The 25,127-nt window shown below is 36.3% G+C and overlaps 1 protein-coding gene across 1 annotated transcript in view; it reads right to left on the reverse strand.

The window, feature by feature from the left end:
* LOC121432205 (kielin/chordin-like protein) overlaps positions 1-25,127 on the reverse strand; it is a 47,191-nt gene that overhangs the window by 8,223 nt on the left and 13,841 nt on the right. Inside the window, exons 7-19 of the mRNA XM_041630058.1 lie at positions 23,845-24,013; positions 23,098-23,253; positions 20,377-20,526; positions 17,368-17,577; positions 16,464-16,688; positions 15,488-15,694; positions 14,400-14,585; positions 12,768-12,971; positions 10,328-10,531; positions 9,271-9,495; positions 8,588-8,737; positions 7,473-7,682; positions 6,840-7,031 (exon numbers count right to left, since the gene is read on the reverse strand). Coding sequence (XP_041485992.1) covers positions 6,840-7,031; positions 7,473-7,682; positions 8,588-8,737; positions 9,271-9,495; positions 10,328-10,531; positions 12,768-12,971; positions 14,400-14,585; positions 15,488-15,694; positions 16,464-16,688; positions 17,368-17,577; positions 20,377-20,526; positions 23,098-23,253; positions 23,845-24,013 — 2,488 coding nt within the window. The remainder of the gene's footprint in view (positions 1-6,839; positions 7,032-7,472; positions 7,683-8,587; positions 8,738-9,270; positions 9,496-10,327; positions 10,532-12,767; positions 12,972-14,399; positions 14,586-15,487; positions 15,695-16,463; positions 16,689-17,367; positions 17,578-20,376; positions 20,527-23,097; positions 23,254-23,844; positions 24,014-25,127) is intronic.

Below are 25,127 nucleotides of genomic sequence, written 5' to 3' on the forward strand. Positions count from 1 at the left end.
CGATCATCACTTATTCTTAATCCGACCCCGACATAAAATATGACATAGTAACTTTTAGCAATGTAAGATCATCGCTTGCGTGTTTGTTTAGGTCCGTTCCGGCACGAAATGAAAGTATAAAAGAAAGAAATATTGAGCTAAAAATGTCTTAAGAGGTTTTAAAAATATTTCTGGTACGTTTCAATGTGGAAAGATTTGTATTCATGTAACTAAACTTTACGAAATAATTATGTATGTCTTAGAACAATGTACGATAATCGCTTGTTTTTGAATTCGACCAGACAATCAATAATACAAGATATGGAATATTAATAGATAAATTGGTCGTAAATACTTTTAAATAGTTTGAAGGCAGAATGAATCTAATTACCCTTCGTATAGTAATCTACGGTATTTTCCCAAATGTATGATTATCGCTTGCCTGTTTGTTTCCGCTCCGGCACGAAATGAACCGGGAAACTAAGGAAATATTGAGCTAAAAAGTGTTTTTAATGGTTATAAAGATATTTCTGGTACGTTTAAGGTGGAAAGATTCGTATTCATATAATCAAACTTGCGAAATAATTATGCATTTCTTTGAACAATGTCCGATGATCGCTTGTTCTTGAATTCGACCAGACATTTAATAAAACAAAATATATGGAATATAAATGGGTCGTAGATTATTCAAAATATAGGCCTACTTTTAAATAGTTTTAGGTCCGTTCCGGCACGAAATGGAAGTATAAAAGAATGAAATATTGAGCTAAAAAGTGTGTTAAGAGGTTTTAAAAATATTTCTGGTACGTTTCAATGTGGAAAGATTTGTATTCATGTATCTAAACTTTACGAAATAATTATGTATTTCTTTGAACAATGTACGATAATCGTCGCAATTCGAACAGATATGTAATAAAACAAAATGTATGGAATATTAATAGATTACACGGATCCTAGATTATTCGAAATATACTTTTAAAATGGTTTTAAGGCGGAAAGAATCTAATTACCTTTAGTAATAATCTACGATATTTTCCAACAATGTACGATTATCGCTTGTGTGTTTGTTTCCACTCTGGCACGAAATTAAGAATGAAATATTGAGCTATAAAGTGTTTTTAATTGTGTTAAAAATATTTCTGGTACGTTTCAAGGTGGAAAGATTCGTGTTCATATCATTAAACTTGCGAAATAATTATGCATTTCTTTGAACGATGTCCGACGATCGATTGTTCTTGAATTCGAGCAGACATTTGATAAAACATAATATATGGAATATTAATAGACATGGGTCGTAGATTATTCGAAATATACTTTTAAATAGTTTTAAGGCGGAAAGAATCCTACTACCTTTCGTTGTAATCTACGGCATTTTCCAACAATGTACGATTATCGCTTGCGTGTTTGTTTCCGCTCTGGCACGAAATGAACCGAGAAATGAAGGTATAAAAAATGACATATTGGGCTAAAAAGTGTCTTAAATGGTTTTGAAAATATTTCTGGTACGTTTCTAGGTGGAAAGATTCGTGTTCATATAATAAAACTTGCGAAATAATTACGTATTTCTTTGAACAATGTACGATAATCGCTTGTTCTTGAATTCGACCAGAAAACAAAATATATGGAACATTGACAGATAACATGTGTCCTAGATTATTCGAAAATAGTTTTAAGGCGGAAATAAAATAACCTTTTTTTTCTTCGAACAATGTACGATGATAGCTTGTTCTTGAATCCGACCCGACATGAAATGACGCAAAATATTTGGCATGTTAATAGATAAAATAGGCCGTAGATTTCTAAATAGTTATGAGGCGGAAAGCATCTGACTGCCTTTCGCAATAATCTACGGTATTTTCAAACAATGTACGATTATCGCTTGTGTTTATTTCTGCTCCGACACGAAATAAAGGCATAAATGTACGAAATATTGAGCCAAAAACTGTCTAATAAATGATTTTTATAAATACTTCTAGTACGTTTCAAGGTGGAAGAATTCATATATATCTAATTAACCCTGCTTAAAAATTAACTATTTCTTCCACCAATGCACGATAATTGCTTGTTCCTGTTTTAGAATGATACAATTCACCTTGCCATTAATTTGATGGTTCAAATTACAAAATTTGTGATTTTATGCCATAATATTTGATGCAAAAGTATTCAAGTAATTTCATTTCATTTTATATAATCATTGGATTATTTTGTCGCAGCAGGTGAGTGTAATGGTGCTTCTTCGCAATTCATTATGTTTCCATACTCGTGCAATGTATACACAATTAATCAATTTAGAAGCCCATTGTAACGAGTAGTCTGAAAAACGCTCAAGCGCAATGAAAAGAGCAGGATCTTTCGCAGAATAGTTATGTCCGCTACGCCCATGACCCTTCAATGATAATTAATCAATATAGTCTATGTCGGATACTTTCTTTGAAAAGAACTTGCCGCGCATTATATTGTGAAAGCAAATGGCCGCTTTGATCTTTAATGACTTAAACAGCACCATTGTTAGGTATTTAATCAGTTAATCTTAAAAGAGGATAAGAAAGAACATCCTGTGGAGTCTACTTTTTTGCCCTCTTATAATATTTTAATGCTTTTAAAAGTCATCCAACACTAGAATCTTTTGAAAAATTGTTCGGCGATTTCATGTAAACGGGGGGGGGGGTGTCGAAAATTATTAGACCTATAAAATCCTGGGCACGTTGAAACCAACAAAGTATGTATAGCCCTTTGGTATAATTATGTACATATATATTTTTAGGGCGGTAATGTCAATAGGCATCTAAAAAGAAGAAGGCGGGATTATTAGAACTTTGATTATAACTTACCTTTTGTATCGGCGTAGGGATACAAAATCTTTGCAAATTGTTAACATAATTAAAAGAAAGATAAACTTAAAAATCGGGGGGGGGGTATACAACCAAGTCCATACTAGTGAGGGCACTAATAGATTTACCCGGGGCCACAATGCCTAGCTGCCCTATCAGCTACTTTAAAAGATATGCCTCATTATATTGCTATATAACTAGATCAGATTTCATTTGGCCTATGTAAATGGTGCAAGCACGAAAAAACGACACGACACGAAGCGCGCTTGAATTTTCTATAAGGCATATCTTCAACAATTTTTTTTCTGACAACATGGGTTCGTCCATATACGGGAATATCAGTTATTTAAATCGTTTACACTCGCATTAAATTTAAAATCATGCGTGATCGATCCTGCATTAATTTGAGATGTTTGTAACTCTATTTCATTTGCCTTTCCGATATTGCCGGGAAAGTGTCATTTACGTTCTCAGAGAACATGAATTCAGTCCTGAAGATATATGAAATTTATCTTAAATTGTTTGCACCTCAAAACAATCGCTCTTACATCAACACATGATCAATCGGAAATGATGGCGAAAATCAAAGAACGACAGAGATATTCCATGCATCCAACAATGGAATCGGTTCGCGAAATGTACGCAGTAGCACCCATTCATCATGTTCATAATAAAATATAGAGGGTGAAGAGTTTCCTCATTTGAATAAACACATGCGGCACTAAAAAAAGGATTGTCACATGTATCAGTTCCCATTATGTGTGTAATGGCCCTAGCCTATTTATTCACAAAATGTTGCTAAACTAAAAAAATAGGCCTCAAATGATAGGATTTATCAAATACTGCAGTATGGAAATTACAATGAGTATCATACAGTTTGACTTTTTTTCAAAACTTTGATGTTTTGTATGGGGATGTCATCTGGATCCCAAGCGTTTTCTTTTTCTTCATTCAATGTTTTTTTTAATAAGAAAAAAAACTATGGACTACTAAACCGCACATCCGGGTTTTTTTATTATTGTTCCTGCTCGAAATGATATAGAGCGATCAAAAGACGGCGTTTGTAATTTGCATTCGACCCTTAACGCCCCCGCAATCCCCCCTTCCCCCTCTGCGTGTGGTCTTTAGCGTCACTAGGGAATTGTTAACGCACTATAGAAAACCGGTGGATGAAAGGCTGATCGGATTTAATCCCGTGCCTAGAAAGACAGTATTGAAGATTATTGATACTAAAAAGCACTGATTTTTATACCGAGACTTAAACCTCGGTCACATTTGATGTACGGCAGCCGTAAGGCGAATTAAAACAGCCGTTTATTCGTTTGTTTTATATACAAACCACCTATATGCAGCTGGTTCAAAAATGTTAAAACGGCTGTTTCCGACTCGCCGTACAGCCGCCATAGAGCAAATGTGACCGAGGTACAAATGGTAAAAAAAAATTGACAAGCAAAAAAAAAGTCTTCACATAGGAGAGGGGTCACTTATGGCTCGTCAGGGATCACTTTGGACTCGTCAGGGGGGAGGGGCAGGGATACGTCACTTGCATGTGTTGTGACTCGTCAGGGGGGAGGGCAGTCTGCCCCCCCCCTTATTAGGTACGCTAATGGTGCTGATCGTTGACTTTGGCCGGTTTATTAGGTCCGGTAAGAGGTAAAGGGTTGGAATAAAAATTTTAAACGTCTCAGATTAATTGAAAATCGTTCGAGACAGAAATTATTTTAAAAAGTGTTTTGATTTGGAAATCATATTGAAATAATTTAATTTCCTTTGAGAATAAACACTCTCCTAAAAAGAAGTACAATTCACGTATCTTTTCAATTAAGTCAGAAATATAAGTCCTAAATACATTAGATAAATGGTCTCAACTCTCAGATCACAGCTCATGATCGATCGGAACGTATTTCAAAATTGTTTTGAGGTGGAAATTATATAGAATTTATTTCAGATACCATAATCTCTTTTTCCCGAAATAAATATTATTCGGTTATCTTTCCAATAAAAGGGAAATACGTTGGAATGAAAGTACTCAACATCTTAGTCTTAGATTAATGCACGATCGTTCGAGACGTATTTTTGAAATTGTTTTGAAGTGGAAATTATATATCATGAAATCAATTAAAACCTTCCAATGTAAACTTTTATTCTCCTGGAAGAAATACAATTCGCGTATTTTTCCAAAAAAAGTCCAAAAGAAGCAGATTGCGTTTCCAATAATTTTCTAGAATCAAGAGTGCCTACAATATCAAAAATTCGGCATAAGTTAAACAAAAAACCCAACATAAATATACCCAAACAATTTATACGATGTCAGAAACAAAATCGAAATGTCAAAAAATCAAAACAAAAATATCATAAAAGGAAGTATTTCAAACCAACATAAAAAGTAAGGCAGTATGTCTAACAAAAGAAAAAGAAGTAGACATTTTGTTGATTTGCGATTTAGCGTGTCTAATGATATGGCGTCATTATCATTCTCCAAAATTTAGTTTGCCGTTGATATCAATGTTCGCACTAATTTAGTAACATTCGGGCATCATATTCATATTGTGTCATTTTATCTGGCCTCTGTCAGAAAAAATAAATGTTCTAAGAATATTAATCTTCCCGTGGCAAAGATGAATAGGCCTACCCCTCTAGTTATACACTCTTGGCGGACATTATCCGGCGAGTTGGATGATATAGGCCTATTCATACCAAGATGTCTCAAACTATGGCCTTAATAGAGGTAAAAAAAAACTATGCATGGGTACCATTCGTGCAACTGCTCGATCATTAATATTCTTTTTAAACGAACGGTTTGTCTTGCGCTTCTTGATTTTCATGCTCGGGAATTAATATTTTTGTCAGTGCCAAGAAGCAACGTTGACGTTCGGATAAAACGGGATAAAATAGGCGTGTAATCCATCTGTATCCGGTCCCAAAATCATACGTTAAAAAAAGGTCATTAATTCAACTTATTTTTCATGTGTGAATCTTCCGTGTCAATCTCAACTCGAAAGCTGCAACATTTTCGAAATCGGCAGTATTTCTATTGATGGCGTTAATTTTCAGTTCAGTTCGTTGACAACGGAAACTATTGAGAACCATCGACTTATCGAGATCGAGAATTTTTGTCATATTCATAATTATGCGCACGTGTTGATCTGTAGTACTCGGTCGCCATGCATGCGACACGATGCAGCCGAGCATATTCTATCGCTAGCTAGCTGTAGTCATTTCCAATAGAACGTGCTTGCATGAAATGCTTCGATACGGACATAAAAGAGGAACGCCTTTCATTATCATGCTTTTAAATATAATAATTTGAAGTCGAGTAACACGACAAGTGGAACTAGTACAGGCACCACGACGTACATGTTTACTCTTCATTCCGGGTCTTCATTCCAGAGCGAGTCGCGGAATTGAAGGCTAGCCGTGGCCGGCGCGGGGTGAGATTGCCTTTGCGAATTTTGATAGAAATGGGGGGCAGCGACAGCGCTTGAGATTTCTACAGCGCAGCTAGCGGCAGCTAGCTGCCGCTAGATGCAGCGAGCTGAGGACTAAATCTATAATCAAATGTATCATAAAGTATGGCAGCGAGCGGCAGCAGGCACAGGGGGAGCTGCGAGAGCGGATGTGAGTTCTATTGTGTTTTAATTATCGCAGCTAGCTGCCGCTGGCCGACGCTATTATCCCGTCTTAGAGTGTGCAAGCGTACGCTCGCGGGGTGCACGCTGCCAATGCAATATGGATGGGCTCCCTTACTTGGATGACATTTTTGGCAAACTTCCTCTTCAGAATACAATCAACAAAATCAACAAAAACCTACGTGGAAAATTAAAGGAATGTTTAATCGAGTTTCATTTTAAGATGCACAGACATATACCCCACATTTATAATGATTCCTTGAAACGCAATGCTCGTAATGGCTGCTCTGCTAAAGCCAGGATAAGTCTACTGCATTATTGTAGACACTTCCAGACTTCTGATAAACTAAGTGGTAGGCACTAACTAAGCAAGTACAATCATTATCATTATCATGCTTACTTGGTTGGCAGAACTTTTCTGGGCAGCATCGATTGGGGAGAAGCTGGAAGATACAGCCCTCCTGGGTGGTCAACAAGCACTGGTAAGAGGTGCAGACCTCGCGCCCAAATTCACATCGACAGGTCTGGCAGTCATCAGGATACCAGTAGCTTCCATGGGGGTGGGAGTGGCCACGATGGAAGCAGCTCCTTTCTATAAGGAGAAGAGTGATGATGACAATGATTTTTTTTCCGTTGAAGAAACTCTCCTATGAACTTAGCATCACAGCTTTCCACTGCATTAACACCAAGCTGGTATAACCAATTACAAAGGACCTATTTTGCATCCAAGTCATGTGGCTGACCTTAAAGATGACAGAAATTACCCTGGGGCCTTTTGCTTTAAGGGGATTTAATGGTCAAGTGGGGATTCACACTCACAAGGCCACAATCATGGGTCTAGTGCTCAAACCACTAGACCACACAACCCTCAATTTTGAGACATTGAAAATTATAATCTTTAGTACAATGATGATTATAATGGTCATTATTTCAAAGATATTTATTATTGAATCAGTGTTATATGTAAGAATTACGAGTTATAACAGAGGGAAATTGGTTTCTAAGTTTAAGAAAGAATTCTTCTGTAATTTACCCATAGTGTGAGGGCAAACAACAGTCCCACAGCAGTCATCCTTGTAAGGGTCTAGGAGTTGGCATCCTGGCGGAGGTTGAATGCATTCCTTGGACTTGCAAACAACTGAGAAATTCACACAGGAACACTGGGTGCAAGCATCCTGATACCAGATATCCCCTTCCGATCTGCGTGTCCCGTAGCTGTCTATGCAGCGTTGTTGGTATGGTACTAAAGCATTTATAACAAGTGAGAAACGCATTGAATCAAATTGATTTAAAACTAACTACATTCGCTGGATAAATATATTGGCCTGTATTCTGATGTCGGGTTTAAACTTAGACCATGGTCTAACTCTGTGCTAAAATTGTGGGAAGCCAAGTGTCAAAATTGTTATTAAGTTGTATGTTTCTTATGTTCACTGTCCTCTTTCCTGATTAATCAATGGTGAAGACAATCATCTATTTATGTCTCCTAGACAATAATGAATGATTTGAGAGCCAAATGAGCTGAAATATGATATCTTTTCTGTTAGTGATTTATGTAACGATTGGCTGTCCATACTTAAACCACAACCTTAAACCGGAGTTTAAGTTAAACCCGACTTCAGAATATGGACCATTTAATCTAATAATGATGCATTCCAAATAGTCTTGATATACAAATAGTGAATAGGCATGAGTGTGATTTTACAGGATTTTGTAAAAGGTGAAAGGAAGATGCCCCCTCTTACTGAATGTGCAAAATTGAAATATAGCACAAATAAAATATTTGCTATTGAATAATAACATCATAATCTTGATTTATTGTCCAACTTCGTTAAAATCCATCATTTACACACGCATGCATACAAAGCATAACTTGAGAAGAAAGTATACATACTGTATATTCATCATGCAACAAATACAAAATGCTGACATAATTACACATTCACCCTCATAAATAAGTTGATTATTAGAAAAAAGTAATCAGTATCATGATTATAGTTTGGATCATTTTTAAAATTGCTAATTGAGTGGATTATGTTGTACATCGCATCAGAAGTTAGCAAAAATTAGGATTACTCTGAAAAACTTTTTCCTACAATGTACTTTCATCCATGTTAATAGGGAATTCATGAAATCATAGTCCCTTACCAACTTGTGGCAGAACGGGCTGTATACACCTCAGTGAGCAGCCAGCAGAGCAACATTTCAAAGCTCCGTCACAATCTGCATCATTATGGCACTGAGAAATGCATGGTCCGCTACTGTCTGAGGGCATTGGAGGACATGAGCCTGGTTTATCTGCATCATGACAAATTTACAGAAAAGGCACCAGTCATTTCATTTTATTTCATTAAATTAGCATCCTATCCATTTAAACAGATGCATCTACAAGATGAAAGAATACAGAATATATAGATTTATGATAAACAAACAATTGGCACAGAATTTAAAAATACACTTTAGAAAATGCAGCAGGAGGGAGTCGGTAAGACCAATGTCTTGTCAAAGTCGATTCATTACATCAAAAGATAGTAAAGAGGGATTGGCAGTATAAAAATAAATGCATACATGAATTGGAAAATTACTGAAAATATAGGACAATTTTTGGTCACTATATAATTTTTACAAGATGACATGAAATTGGTCAGGTGCAGTCACTAAGTCAGTAGTACAAATTTCTAATTTAGATTTGTCCACTTGAAAATTTGCTAAAGGTGAGTTTACTGTAATTCCGGTGGGTGTTTCTAACCTACATTATCTGTAAGGTGGCCCTACTGGTCTATCGGTTAGCTCTAATGTGGTCGTGAAATCCAGTCTTCATTGAACATTACCTCTTGGGCAATCAATAGATGGGCATAGAACACTTGCATCTGATGCAATCTCATTGCATCTTTCACTTGGACGGGCACAAACAGCCCTGGTGCAGAATGTAGAAATACCAAAAGTGATGCACTTCCCCCAGTCCAAGCGATATCTATCCCTGTACTGGGGCTCAGGCATGGATGCAGCCATTGGAAGAGGTGTATTGGTAATAACAAGATTGTCAGCAGACGAAGCTACAAAGAAAAGAAAATATAGTATGCAGAAAAAAGTGGTCAGAGGAAATTAAACCTGAAATTTGCCCACATTGTGCTGCACTCAATCCAAGTGAGGTGAATGGGTACCGGGCAGGGTTAATTCCTTATATAATCAGGGTCATATAAAGTGCGCCATTGAATAAGTCTTAGACATTTTTACACATTTCTATAATCAATATTTACAACTGCTTATGACTTATGACTTATGACTTATGAAATAGTTAACAATTACTTTGTTTGCATCACTTTATTGAACAAATAGCAAGACGGATACATTTAAAAACACATGCAAAAAAAGTGTCCAGAGCATGACCATATTATTGACTAAAGCAGGGCAGATCAACATAGTATTCATCATAAAGTTATGACTAACGTTACAGAATATTTTTAGTTCTTGAGAAATAAATGTCACCATGATTTGTCATAATATATGCTTTAAATTAACATTTAGAATTCATTTCTGTTGCATATTAATATCATATTACAGATAGGAACTCAAGTTTTGTTATTCCACAGAAAATACAAATATGCTTTCAAATATGTTCCCGCTTCATTTCACAATTTCACATTTAATTTTTAACTACGCTTCAGCGGTAGAGAAAAAATTAAATGCGCATTCAATCAATCAGATTCTAGTACATTGCTGTTTTACTCGATATGCAATAATCATTTTCAATTTAATTTCTCACTTTTTGAACTATGCTTCAGCTTTTTAAAAAATAAATGAAATGTAGCTTTGGTCAATCAAAGTCTAGTGTTTCTGTGGTATTACTACTGAAATGAAATGAATGTGTAATATATTTTAACTCACCACCCTGATGACAGGTTCTGATTGGACAGCAAGCATTCTTGACATGAAGCAGTCGACACCCGGACATGGGTTTCAGGGAGGGGCACTGGACCTTGGTGCAGTGCACGATGCCCTTTTGGCAAATACAAATCGTGCATGGATCCTGGTACCAACTGTCCCCAAGTGTATGGCTTTCTCCACCCCCAATGCATGAATCGGTATCACCTGAATGAAAACAACGATACTTCATTTTATAAAACCTATCATAACAGCTTTTTTATGTATCATCATCAAATGTTTTTTTTCTGTTTTATATTAAATCTGGATAGTATTTTTTTCAAAATATTCCTTTATTCTCATTTTCATATTACTTAAACATATATCATACTTAATTTCATGTATCACAGTGCTACAATTAGCTTTCAGGGTCTTGTTGCAGAAAAGTCAATATAATGGTAATTTTGCCATCCAGTGGTAACTGCGTGAAATTCTTGATTTTGCTGGGCAAATTGAGCATTGTTACTATGGTAGTAACATTGGGTAGTAGTTACCATAATAACATATATACAGTTCGTCCAGCCAGAAAAGGATCCAGGATTCCCATTTATTTTCTCAACATAGACAAATGATTTGCAGTCTTTCATTTGCATAACCATAAAATTCAGCTTTTCCCCTTCACTTTGATACCAAAAATGCTATGAATAGTTCATGCATAGATGATCAAGAAGAGTTTGAAAATGTTATGCTGAAACCAGGTTGTACGGAAAAATTCGGTGAGATTTGTTAAGTGTATACAACAAATAAGAAAGGAATGAGTAATTAGCATTTATATCTTTTGTGTTCTTTGTTAATTTTTTTATTCACTTATCTCTAAACAAGAATGGATTCACATTCTTATGTGAAATTATGTGCAATATGTTTCTGATATGCCTCAGTATTGTTTTTATTCAATAATGCGAGAAGAGGTCACTAAGCATTTAGTTTCGAATAAAAAAAGGTTCTTATAGAGATGGGTTTCCTGTTTTGGTACAGACTTAACTAGAGATGCTCGGCAGGTCGCGCAGCCGAGCACATATATCCCCCGAACCCACCGCGTCATCCTTCATTGCGATATATAGAGCTCACACAGAAATTTGACAAAAAAATACAATTATCATGGCGACAATGACCCAAGCATGCAGGTCCCCCAAGTCCATCTACCATCCAAGTGTGGTTGAAAAGTGACTTATGGTTGCAGAGAAATAGAGTCTTGCATGTTAACTTCAATGTTGACCTGAAAATGACCTTTGACCTGACCATGTGACCTCTGACAGCAGCATAACATGCAGGTCCCCCAAGTCCATCTACCATTCAAATTTGGTTGAAACGTGACTTAGGTTACGGAGTTAGGTGTCATATGAGAGTCTTGCATGTAAACTTTAACGTTGACCTGAAAATGACCTTTGACCTTACCATGTGACCTCCGACTGCAGCATAACATGCAGGTACCCCAAATCCATCTACCATCCAAGTTTGGTTGAAAAGTGACTTAATGTTAGGTGTCATAAGAGAGTCTCACATGTAAACTTTAAAGTTGACCTGAAAAAGACCTTTGACCTTACCATGTGACCTCTGACTGCAGTATAACATGCAGGTCCCCCAAGTCCATCTATCATCCAAGTTTGGTTGAAAAGTGACTTACAGTTACGGAGTTAGGTGTCATAAGAGTTTTGCATGTTTACTTTAATGTTGACCTGAAAATTACCTTTGACCTTACCATGTGACCTCCACCCACACCAAAATCAATAGGCTCAATGCCCCAAAAATACTGGATCCAAAAAACAATGTTTACTTGTTCTAAATATCTCACTGGACTGGACAGAAAATCGTCCATAAAAATTTGAGAGAACAGATACTCCATGGGCCTACCTTATTTGATGTTTTTGCTGTAATTTCCTTGTATGAGATTTACCAATTCTCCAGTTTAAGCAGCTTGAAACATACGATTCTACAGCTGAGTCATTGTGATCACTTTTGGAAGTAGCTATCTCATCCATGAACAGGTGAATTAATGAATGGATGCGCTGTTTGTATCATAGCAACATTATACACTACTCTAACACCGTCTGATGAAAAACTCTTGAACCAGGTTCATCATTGATGTTTTCATGTTCCCTGTGCCATGGCAGAAGGTAAATATAGCTATTGACTGCATCAATGAAGTGATGGAGCAACTGGAAGCCAAGAAAGATTGGATTCGAAAATTGACCAGCATAGTGCTGAGATGGTGTGACCATTAATTGGTAGATCCAGAAAATGACTCTATCATCTTTTCCTGCTCTTATATTCATATGGAGAAAGCTATACTTTTTCTGTATCCTACACATTCTCAATACAAAAGACTAAGCATGAGGGATGTATTCATTTTTTAAATATAAAACAGGCCCCGATTTGAAAGTGGATTGCAGCTGAAGGTACTTACTTTCTGTTGTGTTACAAACAACATTTGGGCAACACTGTCCATCGATGTAAGTTGCCCGGCAACCAGCCCCAATCACTGGACACATGGGTAGCGACGTACAAACAGAAACATTTTCCTGGCACACACATGATGTACAGGTGTCCTGAGACCAGCTCTCCCCAGCGTAGTATAATACACCACTAACATTACAGGTTTTCTCCGGACCTGAATTGATCAACAAATTATTATAATGTATATTAGTTTTTCTTTGAGACTATCTCATCATCATCACCATCATCATCATTATCATCACCACCATCATTATCACCGACATCATCAATAGCAGCAGCATCATCATTTTCACGACTATCATCACAAACACAATCATCAGCTGCAGCATCATCATCATCACCATCATCAACACAACCATCATCATCATCACCATTATCACCACCATCATCATCACCAACATCATCAGCATCATCATCCATATCAGCATCATCATTATCACCATCATCACCAACATCATCATCACCACCATCATCATCACCAACATCATCAGTAGCAACAGCATCAGCATCATTGCCAGCATTATAACTACTACAGCCATAATCATCATTACCATCATCACGACCACTGCAACCACCATCATCATCATCATGACCTCCATTACAACGGGCACCACCACCACCATCACCATTACCATATCATCACTCTATTTTTTTCTGATTGTTAATGCTGTCTGCTATATCAAAATATGAATATTACTACGACACATTCTGCTATTACTACTTCTATTTTCAACACACTCACTACTACTATAACTATGACTATTGCTATCAAGCCAGCTCAAACTGAACTCAAGAGGTAAATTCCCCAGAATCACTTCTTCCCTTTCCTTCTCCAGTATGTCATGATCTTTGATTTCATGTTAATTTCAAAAGCCTGATTACCCACAGATCAACTCATTCACATTTCATTTTCTCAAACAGATATACATGTATTGTATATCCTCTTCTTAGAAACGCTGTAATTTGTCAAACTTTCCATAATGGAATCAGCTAACACACTGTGTAACAAGCATAACCCCACCATGTAACACATACACACTGTAAAAAGTACGATCCCACTTAACTTAGTTGCACACTGTGTAATAAGTGCAATTCCACTCACTTTGAAACACACTGTGTTACAAATGCAATCCCACCATTCTGTTACACACTGTGTTATTATATGCAATCCCACTAACCTTTGTAACACACTGTGTCACAAGTGCGATCCTACAAATTTCACACTGTGACAAGGGCTGTCCCATTGACCTTTGTTACACAAGGCATCACAAGTGCAATCCTACTAATTACACAGAGTGACAAGTGCTGTCCCACTAACGTTTGTTACACACTGTGTCACAAGTGCAGTATACCGTTCTTTGTCACACACTGTGTCACAAGTGCAATCCTACTAACTACACACTGTGACAAGTGCTGTACAACTAACCTTTGTTACACACTGTTTCATTATATGTAATCTCACTTACTTTTGTTAAACACTGTGTCACAAGTGCAGTATACATGTACAGCCCTTTGTCTTACACACTGTGTCCCAATTGCAATCCTACTAATTACACACTGTGGCAAGTGCTGTCCCACTAACCTTTGTTACACACTGTGTCTGCACACTCTAAAGCATTGTCCTGTTGGTCTATGGAGAAGCACAGAGACTGGTTAAAAGAGCAATTTTCCGCAGGCAAGTTGCACTTCAGTGTGTTCACATCACATTGACAAGACTCACAGTTAGCCGGACAGAATGCATCACTAGTCTCACATCCTAAATCATATTCTAATAGGGAAAATACAGGGAGAACAAAAGGCGGTTTAACAGCAACAGAAAAAAAACATACTCTTCATTTCTCAGTTGAAGTATAAGAAAACTAAATTTTGTAGACCTGCTATTCTATACTACCTAAAATGAATTGGCAACACATATTGGTAAACACACATCCTCGATGTTCTGTCACTCTTGTTTAAAAAATTTCACTTTTTAACTGTGACTTGCATGAATCAAAACTCTGAGAGATTTGTCAGCTTGTTGTACTGAGAAAGTATTGTTTCAAGGCTGAGCAGCTTCGAAGCTGTGGAACCAACTTCCCCTTAGAATCAGAATGGCCTAATCTGTACCTACTTTAAAAACATTATCGAAGACACATCTGTGTAGGAAAGCATTCAAGTACAGTAGACCATCATTTTTAGTAAGTAGTATACGCAATAGGAGTAACCAAAGCGCAGTAGAGTATATCTATATAGTGGCTGCACTTTACAAATGTATGATATTATTATTATTATTCATTTCATTTTTAAACAAAAGGCATTAATAAGCAAAATTTCCTTTATAATTATTGGCAAGATGAGAGACAATTTCTTCAGGAAACAAAATCTATTCTAGACAAAATTCACATTAAGTGGGCTTATAATATTATTTTTTTTATTTGTTCTAATATTAGAATAACAAATGGTAATAAAGACAAAAACACTCTCACCAGACTTATTGATACTTTCTAGAGGTGAATCTGCCAAAGGCACACAATCTCTTCAAATTTGGATTGGTAAAATTTGAATGAAAAGCATGTAAAAAGCATGCTTGCATATCCTGGTCTAAAAGATGCTTCGACTTATGAAAGGACGAGTTGGGCGGAAGCTACTATATTTTAAATTTCTCATGCTTCTCAATAAGCCACACAATACCTCCAATCACAGGGCACGTTATATCCGGACAGCATTGACCTTTGACATCTATCAGACGGCATGATGAGTGTGGCAGACGAGGGCACCTCTGGCTTCTATCAAGGCATTGCACTTTGTTGCCATGGCAGTGACATACCGTGCAGGGATCCTCATGCCAGCGGTCACTCGTGTGGTGCATTACTCCACTTGTATCAAAGCAATGATTACCTGTACACAATAGAATTAATGAATAAATCGAGTTCCCTTTTTTCATCTCTGTTGTTAATCTCTTTGAATTGAAATAAAAAAATAATTAAATTCAATCAATCAAGCGATCAATAACCAGCAAATCAGAAATCATATTAAATAAAAGGACAGAAATAAGCCCCAGAGGACAGTCATGTTGTACGAGTTGTTACATTTTTTATCTTTAATTTCAATTGAAAAGATTGAAAATTTGAACTCGTACAATATGACTCTACTTTAAGTATTATGTATGTCATTTTACTAAATGAGATGTGGTAATAATAGATTTTAGAAACATTTTCTTTGAATACATCACTAAAAGACTTATATTAGTAGTGGAGTTCAGCTGGGGACAGTCAGTGATGCAAGCTGACCAATATCAGTAAAGCTCTCAAATTTGTTCAATTAAATCCAAATTATGAACTCCAAAAGATTTCCAAGCAAAACTGTGATTGATCATCCTGTAAAAATGAAAGTCAAGGCAAAGCCCACAGTTAATTATCGTACTTGCCAACTTTTTGAGACAAAGTGGTAGGAAATATGTTAGCTAATATGTACATTTATGCAATTCATATACGTTACTCTACATAGACATGCTAAAATCGGGACAAAGAGTTGACACCGGTAAATTATGCTCCCTCTCTCCTCTTCCTCAATTCATAAGGACTGTCCCTTCTAAAAAGGAACAATTAAAAAGTCAAAAATATCTTCTATATCAATCAATCATCGACAATATTCTGAGAAAACTTACCCAATTCTGATCCCTCTTTAGAACACACCAAGCGAGGGCAGCATGACCCAGGCTGAGGAACACTCTGACACTTTGTCCCATTGGCAGAGGCTAGAGCAGTACAGGATGGCACAGTGCATGTCACTTCTCCATCAAAACATGTACACTGTGTACAAGCATCTCTTGACCAAACTTCTTGGTGAAAGTGGTTCCCGTCACTCGAAGAACTGCAGTCATCAAATCCAGCTGGAGAAAATAGAGGGTTATGAATAGTAATATGGAAGTTTTTATTGCAGCAGTATCCATCATGAGAAGATGCTTAAGGCACAGTCAAGATCAAAAGAAAAAGGAGAGGAAAGATTTACATTTACATTAATTCATGTCTGAATAAATACCCAGAGGCAGTGCCAGGCTAATGAGGAGGCAATAGGACCTAAATGTGACATTTTTTTCAATTGAATAATAGTGACATTATAGAGTTACATGACACAGACCTATCTTTATAGTTTTTGTTCTAATGTATTCCTTTTTTCCTCCTCTTTTTTTTTGTTTATTTTTTACACTACATGGAAAATCATGATGCAGTCGCCTACCCTGCACCCTCACCCCTGTAGCTCTGCCCCTGATTAATAATGACTTTCAACATAATATATAAATAGAAAATTATACAGGGGAAAATGAAAGGAGAACTCCAGTGGTTAAATTGTTATGGCTGCTTTTAATGCATTTCCACTGCTTTCAATATAAATCCTGAAGCAACCCTTAGCTTGACGGGCTCTCTACACATGAATCTGCTATTGAAAGTACGAATAATGAAATTAATATAGAATACAGAATAGTATTAACTGTATGTACATTCATGAACAATGTATTTTAGGCAAAGGACATCAAATGGAAACATTTGTTTTTTTGTAAGAGTACTTACTTTCATTGCCTGAACATCTGACATCAGGACAGCATTTCCCTTCCACAAACACAACATTGCAGCCTACAGGTGGGGATACACAGCTTAGTTTAAGGCATTTAATAACACCTGCCCAGCAACGGCAAACAGAGCATCGGTCAGGTGACCACTCATCACCATGATGATAGCGTTGTCTATTGTCATAGCAGAATTCAGCTGGTTGCTCAGGCACTGTTTATAACAAATGAAATGAAAATGAAAATCCATAATTCATTGTTCGAAATAGACATGAAATGAAATACTCTGAAAATTTGCTTTGCCCAATTGATTGTGGGCCCGGCAGCAGCAGTGCAGTGCCAAATCGATGAGGCTCTATCCCTGTAATCGTTGAACGCCAAACAAGGTAGCAGCAACTTCCATCTTTTAACGTGCAAAGTTACACAAAACCAATAATAATGTGGAGAGGAACAACTTCAATAATTCTTGGAGTTGTCATATTAATATAACTAGCAATGATAAGCATGACAATAATGGTAATATTAGAACTGCATCATCCTTTTCCATATTCAACTCTATTCTCAAGACCTACTTATTTTCAAAATGATTAAGATGTTCAATATAGTATGTTGTTAAATGTCATCAGATTTCATTAATTATGTAACTTCTATGTTTTGAAGGAATTTGTTCTAATTTGTATGATATACTTTAGTTTTAAGATATAGGTTTAATGGATAATTTAAATTAGGTTTAATATATAATTTAGTAATTTTATATTTGTACAGCACATAGAGAGTCTTTTGATTATTATACACTACATGAATTTCAAATAGTATTATCATAGTAATGAAAATTATAATAACAATAATGATACTACTCAATTCTTCGCCACGATGAACCCCTTCCACATCAATAATAATTATATTGATACTGATAACAATAGAAATACAAATAATGATAATTGAATGTGAGAATTGAGAATGAACAGAAAAAATAAAAAGAGGAGAAATAAAAAGGGACAAATATAAATACAATGAATAACTATACAGCGCGTCCCAAAAAAAACTATACACTTTTGAAATGGCCACCAAATAAAAAATCTAGCACTTTGGGATAAAAGACTCACATATATGGAAAACCAATGAAGTCAACTTTCAAATGACACCAAAAAGTTGGAAAACTATTCATGCTTGAGCGAGCACTGCCCACTGAAACAAAGGGTATGAAAATTAGGGTGGGCTGGAATTAGCCTTCCAATTTATGTCAGTTGTTGAGAGGCAAATCCTTTCGAACTTGCAAAGTTAAGGGCGTTGTGATAAATTAATGATCAACCCTGATCAGTTTTGATAGCTTAAGCAAATTTTATAAGTTATTAAATTGAACATTAATGCATGAGTGAACACAAATTACACTTTTGGGGCAGCATTTCAACTTTATCATTTGGATCTCTTTTGGGGCAGCATTTCAACTTTATCATGGGGATCTCAGCAATGTGTTCATGGGAGTCGGCCAGTCGGGAGAATAGGGGGTGAGATAGGATTTAAGTGGGAGAAGTAGGTTGATGAAATAAGGGTCAACAGAACATTCAGCCCCCCGCCCCCTCCCTCCCCTCCGATTGAGAGACTGATGGCTATTCTCATGTACGCGTGAAGTCCTGAGCAGAATGTTGGTTTAATTATGAATTAGGGCATCAACTTTTTCCTATCAATCATTTAATCAACAATTTATCAGTAAATCAACTCATTCAATGTTCAATGTGATCAATCAAACATTCATTTTTCCAATAAATTATTTCATTAATCCATGTTAATCATAATCATTAAATTTTTGGTAATCATTCAAACTGACCATCAGCCACTGGTCACTTGGCAGTTAAGTTTTGAAAAGGCTACAATCCAGGAGGTGAGACAGAGAGGGAGAGAGGGGAGGGGAGGGGCTGGGAAATGGAGGTGCAGAGGGGAGGATACATATGAATTTTAATTTGTAAAAGGGCAAAAAGAAGAGGAATGCCCTTTTAACCAAGTCTTAGCATATCTCGCCCTCTTGCTTGTAACAGGTACATGTACCATCACATTACTCTGACTCTCACGAACACACTTCTGATGTCCACAAGATGAATATGCTACACTAAAATTACAATTCCTGTTCACTCATGCATTACATTTCAATTGAGTAATTCATGAAATTTGCCTATTAAAACCAAACTTATCTCACTCATGAATAGCATAACACCCTTAGCTTTGTATAAAGTTCCAAAGGACTAACCTCTCAAAAAACTGTATGGCTGATTCATGCCCAGCCTAGCCAAGCTTAGTCTCTCAGGAGGAGAGAAGTGGGGGGAGGGGGTAGAGATGGAGGGAGGGGTTGCTAAATGTTCTGTTGACCTTTATCCCATCAACTTACTTCACCTACCTAAGTCATATTCCCCCCCCCCCCCCCCTCTTCTCCTGACTGTCATGAACACATTGTTGAGATCCACATGATAAAGCTGCACTAAAAATTGCAATTAATGATCACTCAAGCATTAAATTTCAATTTAATAACGTATGAAATTTTCACAAACAACAAACTGATCGCATCTGATCTTTAATTCACCACATAACCTTCAACTTTGCAAGTACCAAACAAAAAATCTGAAAGAAATTGGAATGCTAATTCCAGCCCACCCTAATTTGCATACCCTTTGTTTCAGTGGGCAGTGCTCGCTCAAGCATGAATAATTTTCCAACTTTTTGGTGTCATTTGAAAGTTGACTTTATTGGCTTTCCATATCTATAAGTCTTTTCCCCCAAAATGCTACATTTTTTATGTGGCAGCCATTTCAAAAGTGTATAGTTTTTTTTGGGACGTGCTGTACAATATACACCACATTCATTTGTTAATAAAACATCATTTGAAAGCAGGAAAAACAAAATAAAACAATAAACATGGTGAATTGATGAATAACTATATATTCATTTTAAAAAAATCAAAAAAACTAAAGGCAGAATTACTGATTGACATAAAAACGCCTTTCTTAGATACAATACTCACAGGTTATTTGGGATCGTGGGTTTGCACACTTTTGTTGATGTGTGGTTGAATCCTGACAGCATTTCATCTCATCAGGACAATCCATATCAACAGAACAGTCAATGGAATCATCATCTTGGTCAGACACAGTGGGACACTCTCCAGGTTTAGCTGCATGATGATTTTTACATTTTACTCTTGTATAGTTACATGAAGAACAGATACATGGATGGGCAGCAATCAGTGGGGGTGGCAGGGTCAAGACCCCCCCCCCCCAACATTTATAATCAATATTCTTTGGGTGATGGTCATCTCATCCCCCCCCTGTAGTGACACAAAATTGCCACAAATGGATACATGATCAGAAATGAGGGACATTGGTACCAATTAACTTACCCATGAAATAAATTTTCACAATACTGTGGTGTAATATGTTAACTCCTAAGCTAAACTTGTGGTATAACATGGGGACATTTGTTAATGAGAAAGCAGGGTTGTCACATGCAGTCAAGTTAAGCTCATAGTGGCAATCTGAGTGACCATTTTTAATCGATATGTCAAAGAAAATACAACTTTGTTCATTGTTTTCATTATTTTGCTTCCAAGTTTGATTATTGTACTTTCATTGTTAATCTGTTTAAAAAAAAGTTGGAGAGATCAATTTAATGAAAAAAAAGTTATCTATATGATCACAAAATATTCTAATATCCGGTAAGAATTTCATCTTGGGTATCCATCAAGGAGTAGTTGTCAGTTTTTTCCATTCATAATGGGTTTACAGAGATGGAAATGTGAAAGACAAATAATGTAACGGCAACATCTTTGCAGTTATCTAAGGTAGATCTGAACCCATTCCCTTTCTCGGCTCTCTACTTTCTATCATTTTCCTATTGGCTACACTTGAAATTGTTTGATTGATAGCAATCTAATTTTGTAATGTACTTTATGCTCATTTTGTTGAGGTCAGGTATTCAACTTCTTTGACCAGTACAGGAGATCCTTACAAAACTATTTCTTCACAAACAGTATCGCTGCATTATATTACATCACTTGGTTTATTAAAATGAAATTTTTTAACCTCATAAATCATAGAGATTGCTTTAAGAGCTCCATCCATAATGGACATGTCTTATCTAACTTACATCATATTAAAGAATTGTATTCCTTTCTTTTTTATTGATATTGGAGTTCTTGTATGAAAATGTCTACAAGACTCTTTGTCCAACATATACTCCGGCTACATATACTTTGTCATCATTACTTTGTAAATTAATAAATTTCACCCAACATACATGTGTACAGTTCTAAACCAGCTTAATATTGGATTATACATAATTTAAAGACATTTGTACGAGTATGCCTTCATAATACAGGCCAGAGTACTAAGTCCTCATTTTCAAATTAAATCTTTCTTATCTTTTTCATTTTTTGCAATGGAGTGACTTGAGTGGAAGATGTATACAAGAACCCTTCCATGTTTTCAGCTATACTTGAATTTTGGTAATAACAAACCCATGTTGTAGCTTGATCTCAAAATTTATTAAAGGTTTTAGAATCCCAATCACAATAAAAATCTGTCCATCCATTAGTCATCCTTTTATCCCATTGATTAAATAATAGCTTTTATGAAAGAGGGCTTGCATTGCTACATTAGACATGTATTACAGCATGTCATTTCTTTTAATTTCATATAAAAATCAATCTGTTTTGTAAATACTTTTTTGTAAAAAATATACAAATTCAACTAGCTTTCTGATAAGGCATATGTACTTTAATCTCTAAATGAATAGAAAAAATCAAAAATGGATACTTATATCGTACACTAATACAGATAAACAAGTGGAATGCCTCTGGCCGTCTCACCAGCATCACGCAGTTCAACATAGCAGCAGTGCTGACTTTGAAAACTACTATAACTCGCACAAGATATTCAGTGATACTTGGTTACTCTTATTTCCACGTTTTATGAACTAGACCAATACACTTACAGAGATAGGATGGTAATTCAACAAATACCCCCAATGTGGCCAAAGTTCATTGACCTCACATGACCTATGACCTTGATCATGTGACCTGAATCTTGCACAGGATATTCAGTGATACTTGATTACTATTATGTCTAAGTTTCATGAATCAGATCCATAAACTTTTAAAGTTTTGATTGTAATTCAACAGATACACCCAAATCGGCCAAAGTTCATTGACCCTAAATGACCTTTGACCTTGGTCATGTGACGTAAAACTCATGCAGGATGTTTGGTGATACTTGATTAAGCTTATGTCCAAGTTTAATGAACTAGGTCCATATATTTTCTAAGTTATGATGACATTTCAAAACCTTAACCTCAGGTTAAGATTTCGATGTTGATTCCCCCAACATGGTCTAAGTTCATTGACCCTAAATGACCTTTGACCTTGGTCATGTGACATGAAACTCTAATAGGATGTTCAGTAATACTTGATTAACCTTATGGCCAAGGTTCATGAACTAGGTCTATATACTTTCTAAGTTATGATGTCATTTAAAAAACTTAACCTCAGGTTAAGATTTGATGTTGACGCCGCCGCCGCCATCGGAAAAGCGGCGCCTATAGTCTCACTCTGCTATGCAGGTGAGACAAAAACCATTGCATTACAAAAATTGTTATTTAGATGTCTCCAACAATGGATGTGGTCCATTATAAGACATGATAAGACATAATATGGAAGATATATGGAATCTATGGAATCTTATGGAAGTACCATATTTCCATGGTTGTATGCAGATCTTCTGGCAGCCATCACTGCAGCACTTCTGATTACCATGGCAATCCTCATCGTGTATGCATCTATCATCTCCTGACAAACCGCCACATTGCCTTTCCTCATATGTTGCCCAAGGGCACTGACCATACTTTACTGTACAGAAAAAAATATCCAGAGATGAAGATTTAAATTTTTTTCCAATGCAGTAAAGTTTACTGAGATTTAGTATTAACAGTGTAAAATACAAAAACATGAATATGAATATTGGTATAACTTCTATTAAATCAATATGTATTTCAAAACTAATTGGTGCATTGACACATTCATTGTGCTTTTTGACAAAACATGTTCTAATAACTAAATTCTAAAAGACCCTGACACTATTGTATTTCCCTGCCTAATTCTATTAACAGATTTGACATAAATATTAACACTTTTTACTCAATGTTCAAGTCAAATAACCAGTTGGGTGAAAAGAGATTTTACAGTGACTGTATTAAACACTGAATATCAATCAAAGCTTCATGTGACATTTAAAACAGTTAAAGATTAATTCTCCTCACCAAGTTAAAATTAATTATCCTCACCAAAAGTAATTGGAACCACCCATTCCATGCAGCAACTATTGCTACAACATTTCAAGTTGCTGCCACATTCCTTTATGAAGAATAAACAGTAAAACCATGAGAGGGCACTTGACATCCAAAAAGGTGAAATTCTAATATAAAAAACACTACTCCTCACCGAAAATAATCGGCTCGACGCATTCCAAGCCACAACCATTGCTACAACATTTCAAGTTGCTGCCACATCCCTGGTCAGTGCTGCATTCAAAGATTGTAGAGCAGTTCATCCCAGTAACAGAAGGGCAATGCCCTGCTTTGTTCAGTAAGTATCCCACAGTTGCCTTTTCCTTGTTTCAAATAGAATGAAAGTATGATATTCATTTTCTGATGTCAAGTCTCAAATGGCATGAAAAGAATTATAACAAACATACTTACGAGGATTGAATCACGTCAATATCTGAATTTTTCCCTTATGACAGGAGCCCAGAATGTAGACCTAAGTTGTGATTGAATTATTGCCTTTACAGTCAATGAATAGACTAGAGCCATTCTGGAAAAAGAGGCCTGTATAAACTTTAAGAAGCATTTTGGGGTAAAAGTTGGGAACCGGACTATTTCACACAATTCAAATATGCTGAATCTGATAGGATCGGTTCCCAAGGTAATTTCTCATGTTTTGACCACATAATTTGCATAAACAAAATGGCTGCCAAATTGACAATTCAGAATATTATTATTATTAGAATCTTGCATACATACGTGTACCTTTTGGGAAAATTTGTTATTTTTGTTTCCGGCTAATTCTGCAAATTTATGCATATTTTGGATCATTATGCTTTAATTTGATAATTTCAGCTCAAATTTTTATATTTTTGGTACAAGATAGACAGCCGAGCACACGTATCCCCCGAACCCACCGGGTCATCCGTCATTGCGATATATAGAGCTCACACAGAAATTTGACAAAAATATACAATTATCATGGCAACAATGACCCTAGCATGCAGGTCCCTCAAGTCCATCTACCATCCAAGTGTGGTTGAAAAGTACCTCATGGTTACGGAGAAAGAGAGTCTTGCATGTTAACTTCAACATTGAACTGAAAATTACCTTTGACCTTACCATGTGACCTCTGACAGCAGCATAACATGCAGGGCCCCCAAGTCCATCTACCATTCAAGTTTGGTTGGAAAGTGACTTACAGTTGCAGAGTTAGGTGTCATATGAGAGTCTTGCATGTAAACTTTAACATTGACCAGAAAATGACCTTTGACCATACCATGTTACCTGCGACTGCAGCATAACATGCATGTCCCCCAAGTCCATCTATCATCCAAGTTTGGTTGAAAAATGACTTACGGTTACGGAGTTAGGTGTCGTAAGAGAGTTTTGCATGTAAACTTTAATGTTGACCTGAAAATGACCTTTGACCGTACCATGTGACCTCCGCCCACACCAAAA

Source organism: Lytechinus variegatus, chromosome 18 (genome assembly GCF_018143015.1).
Source record: "Lytechinus variegatus isolate NC3 chromosome 18, Lvar_3.0, whole genome shotgun sequence".
Lineage (NCBI taxonomy): Eukaryota > Metazoa > Echinodermata > Echinoidea > Temnopleuroida > Toxopneustidae > Lytechinus > Lytechinus variegatus.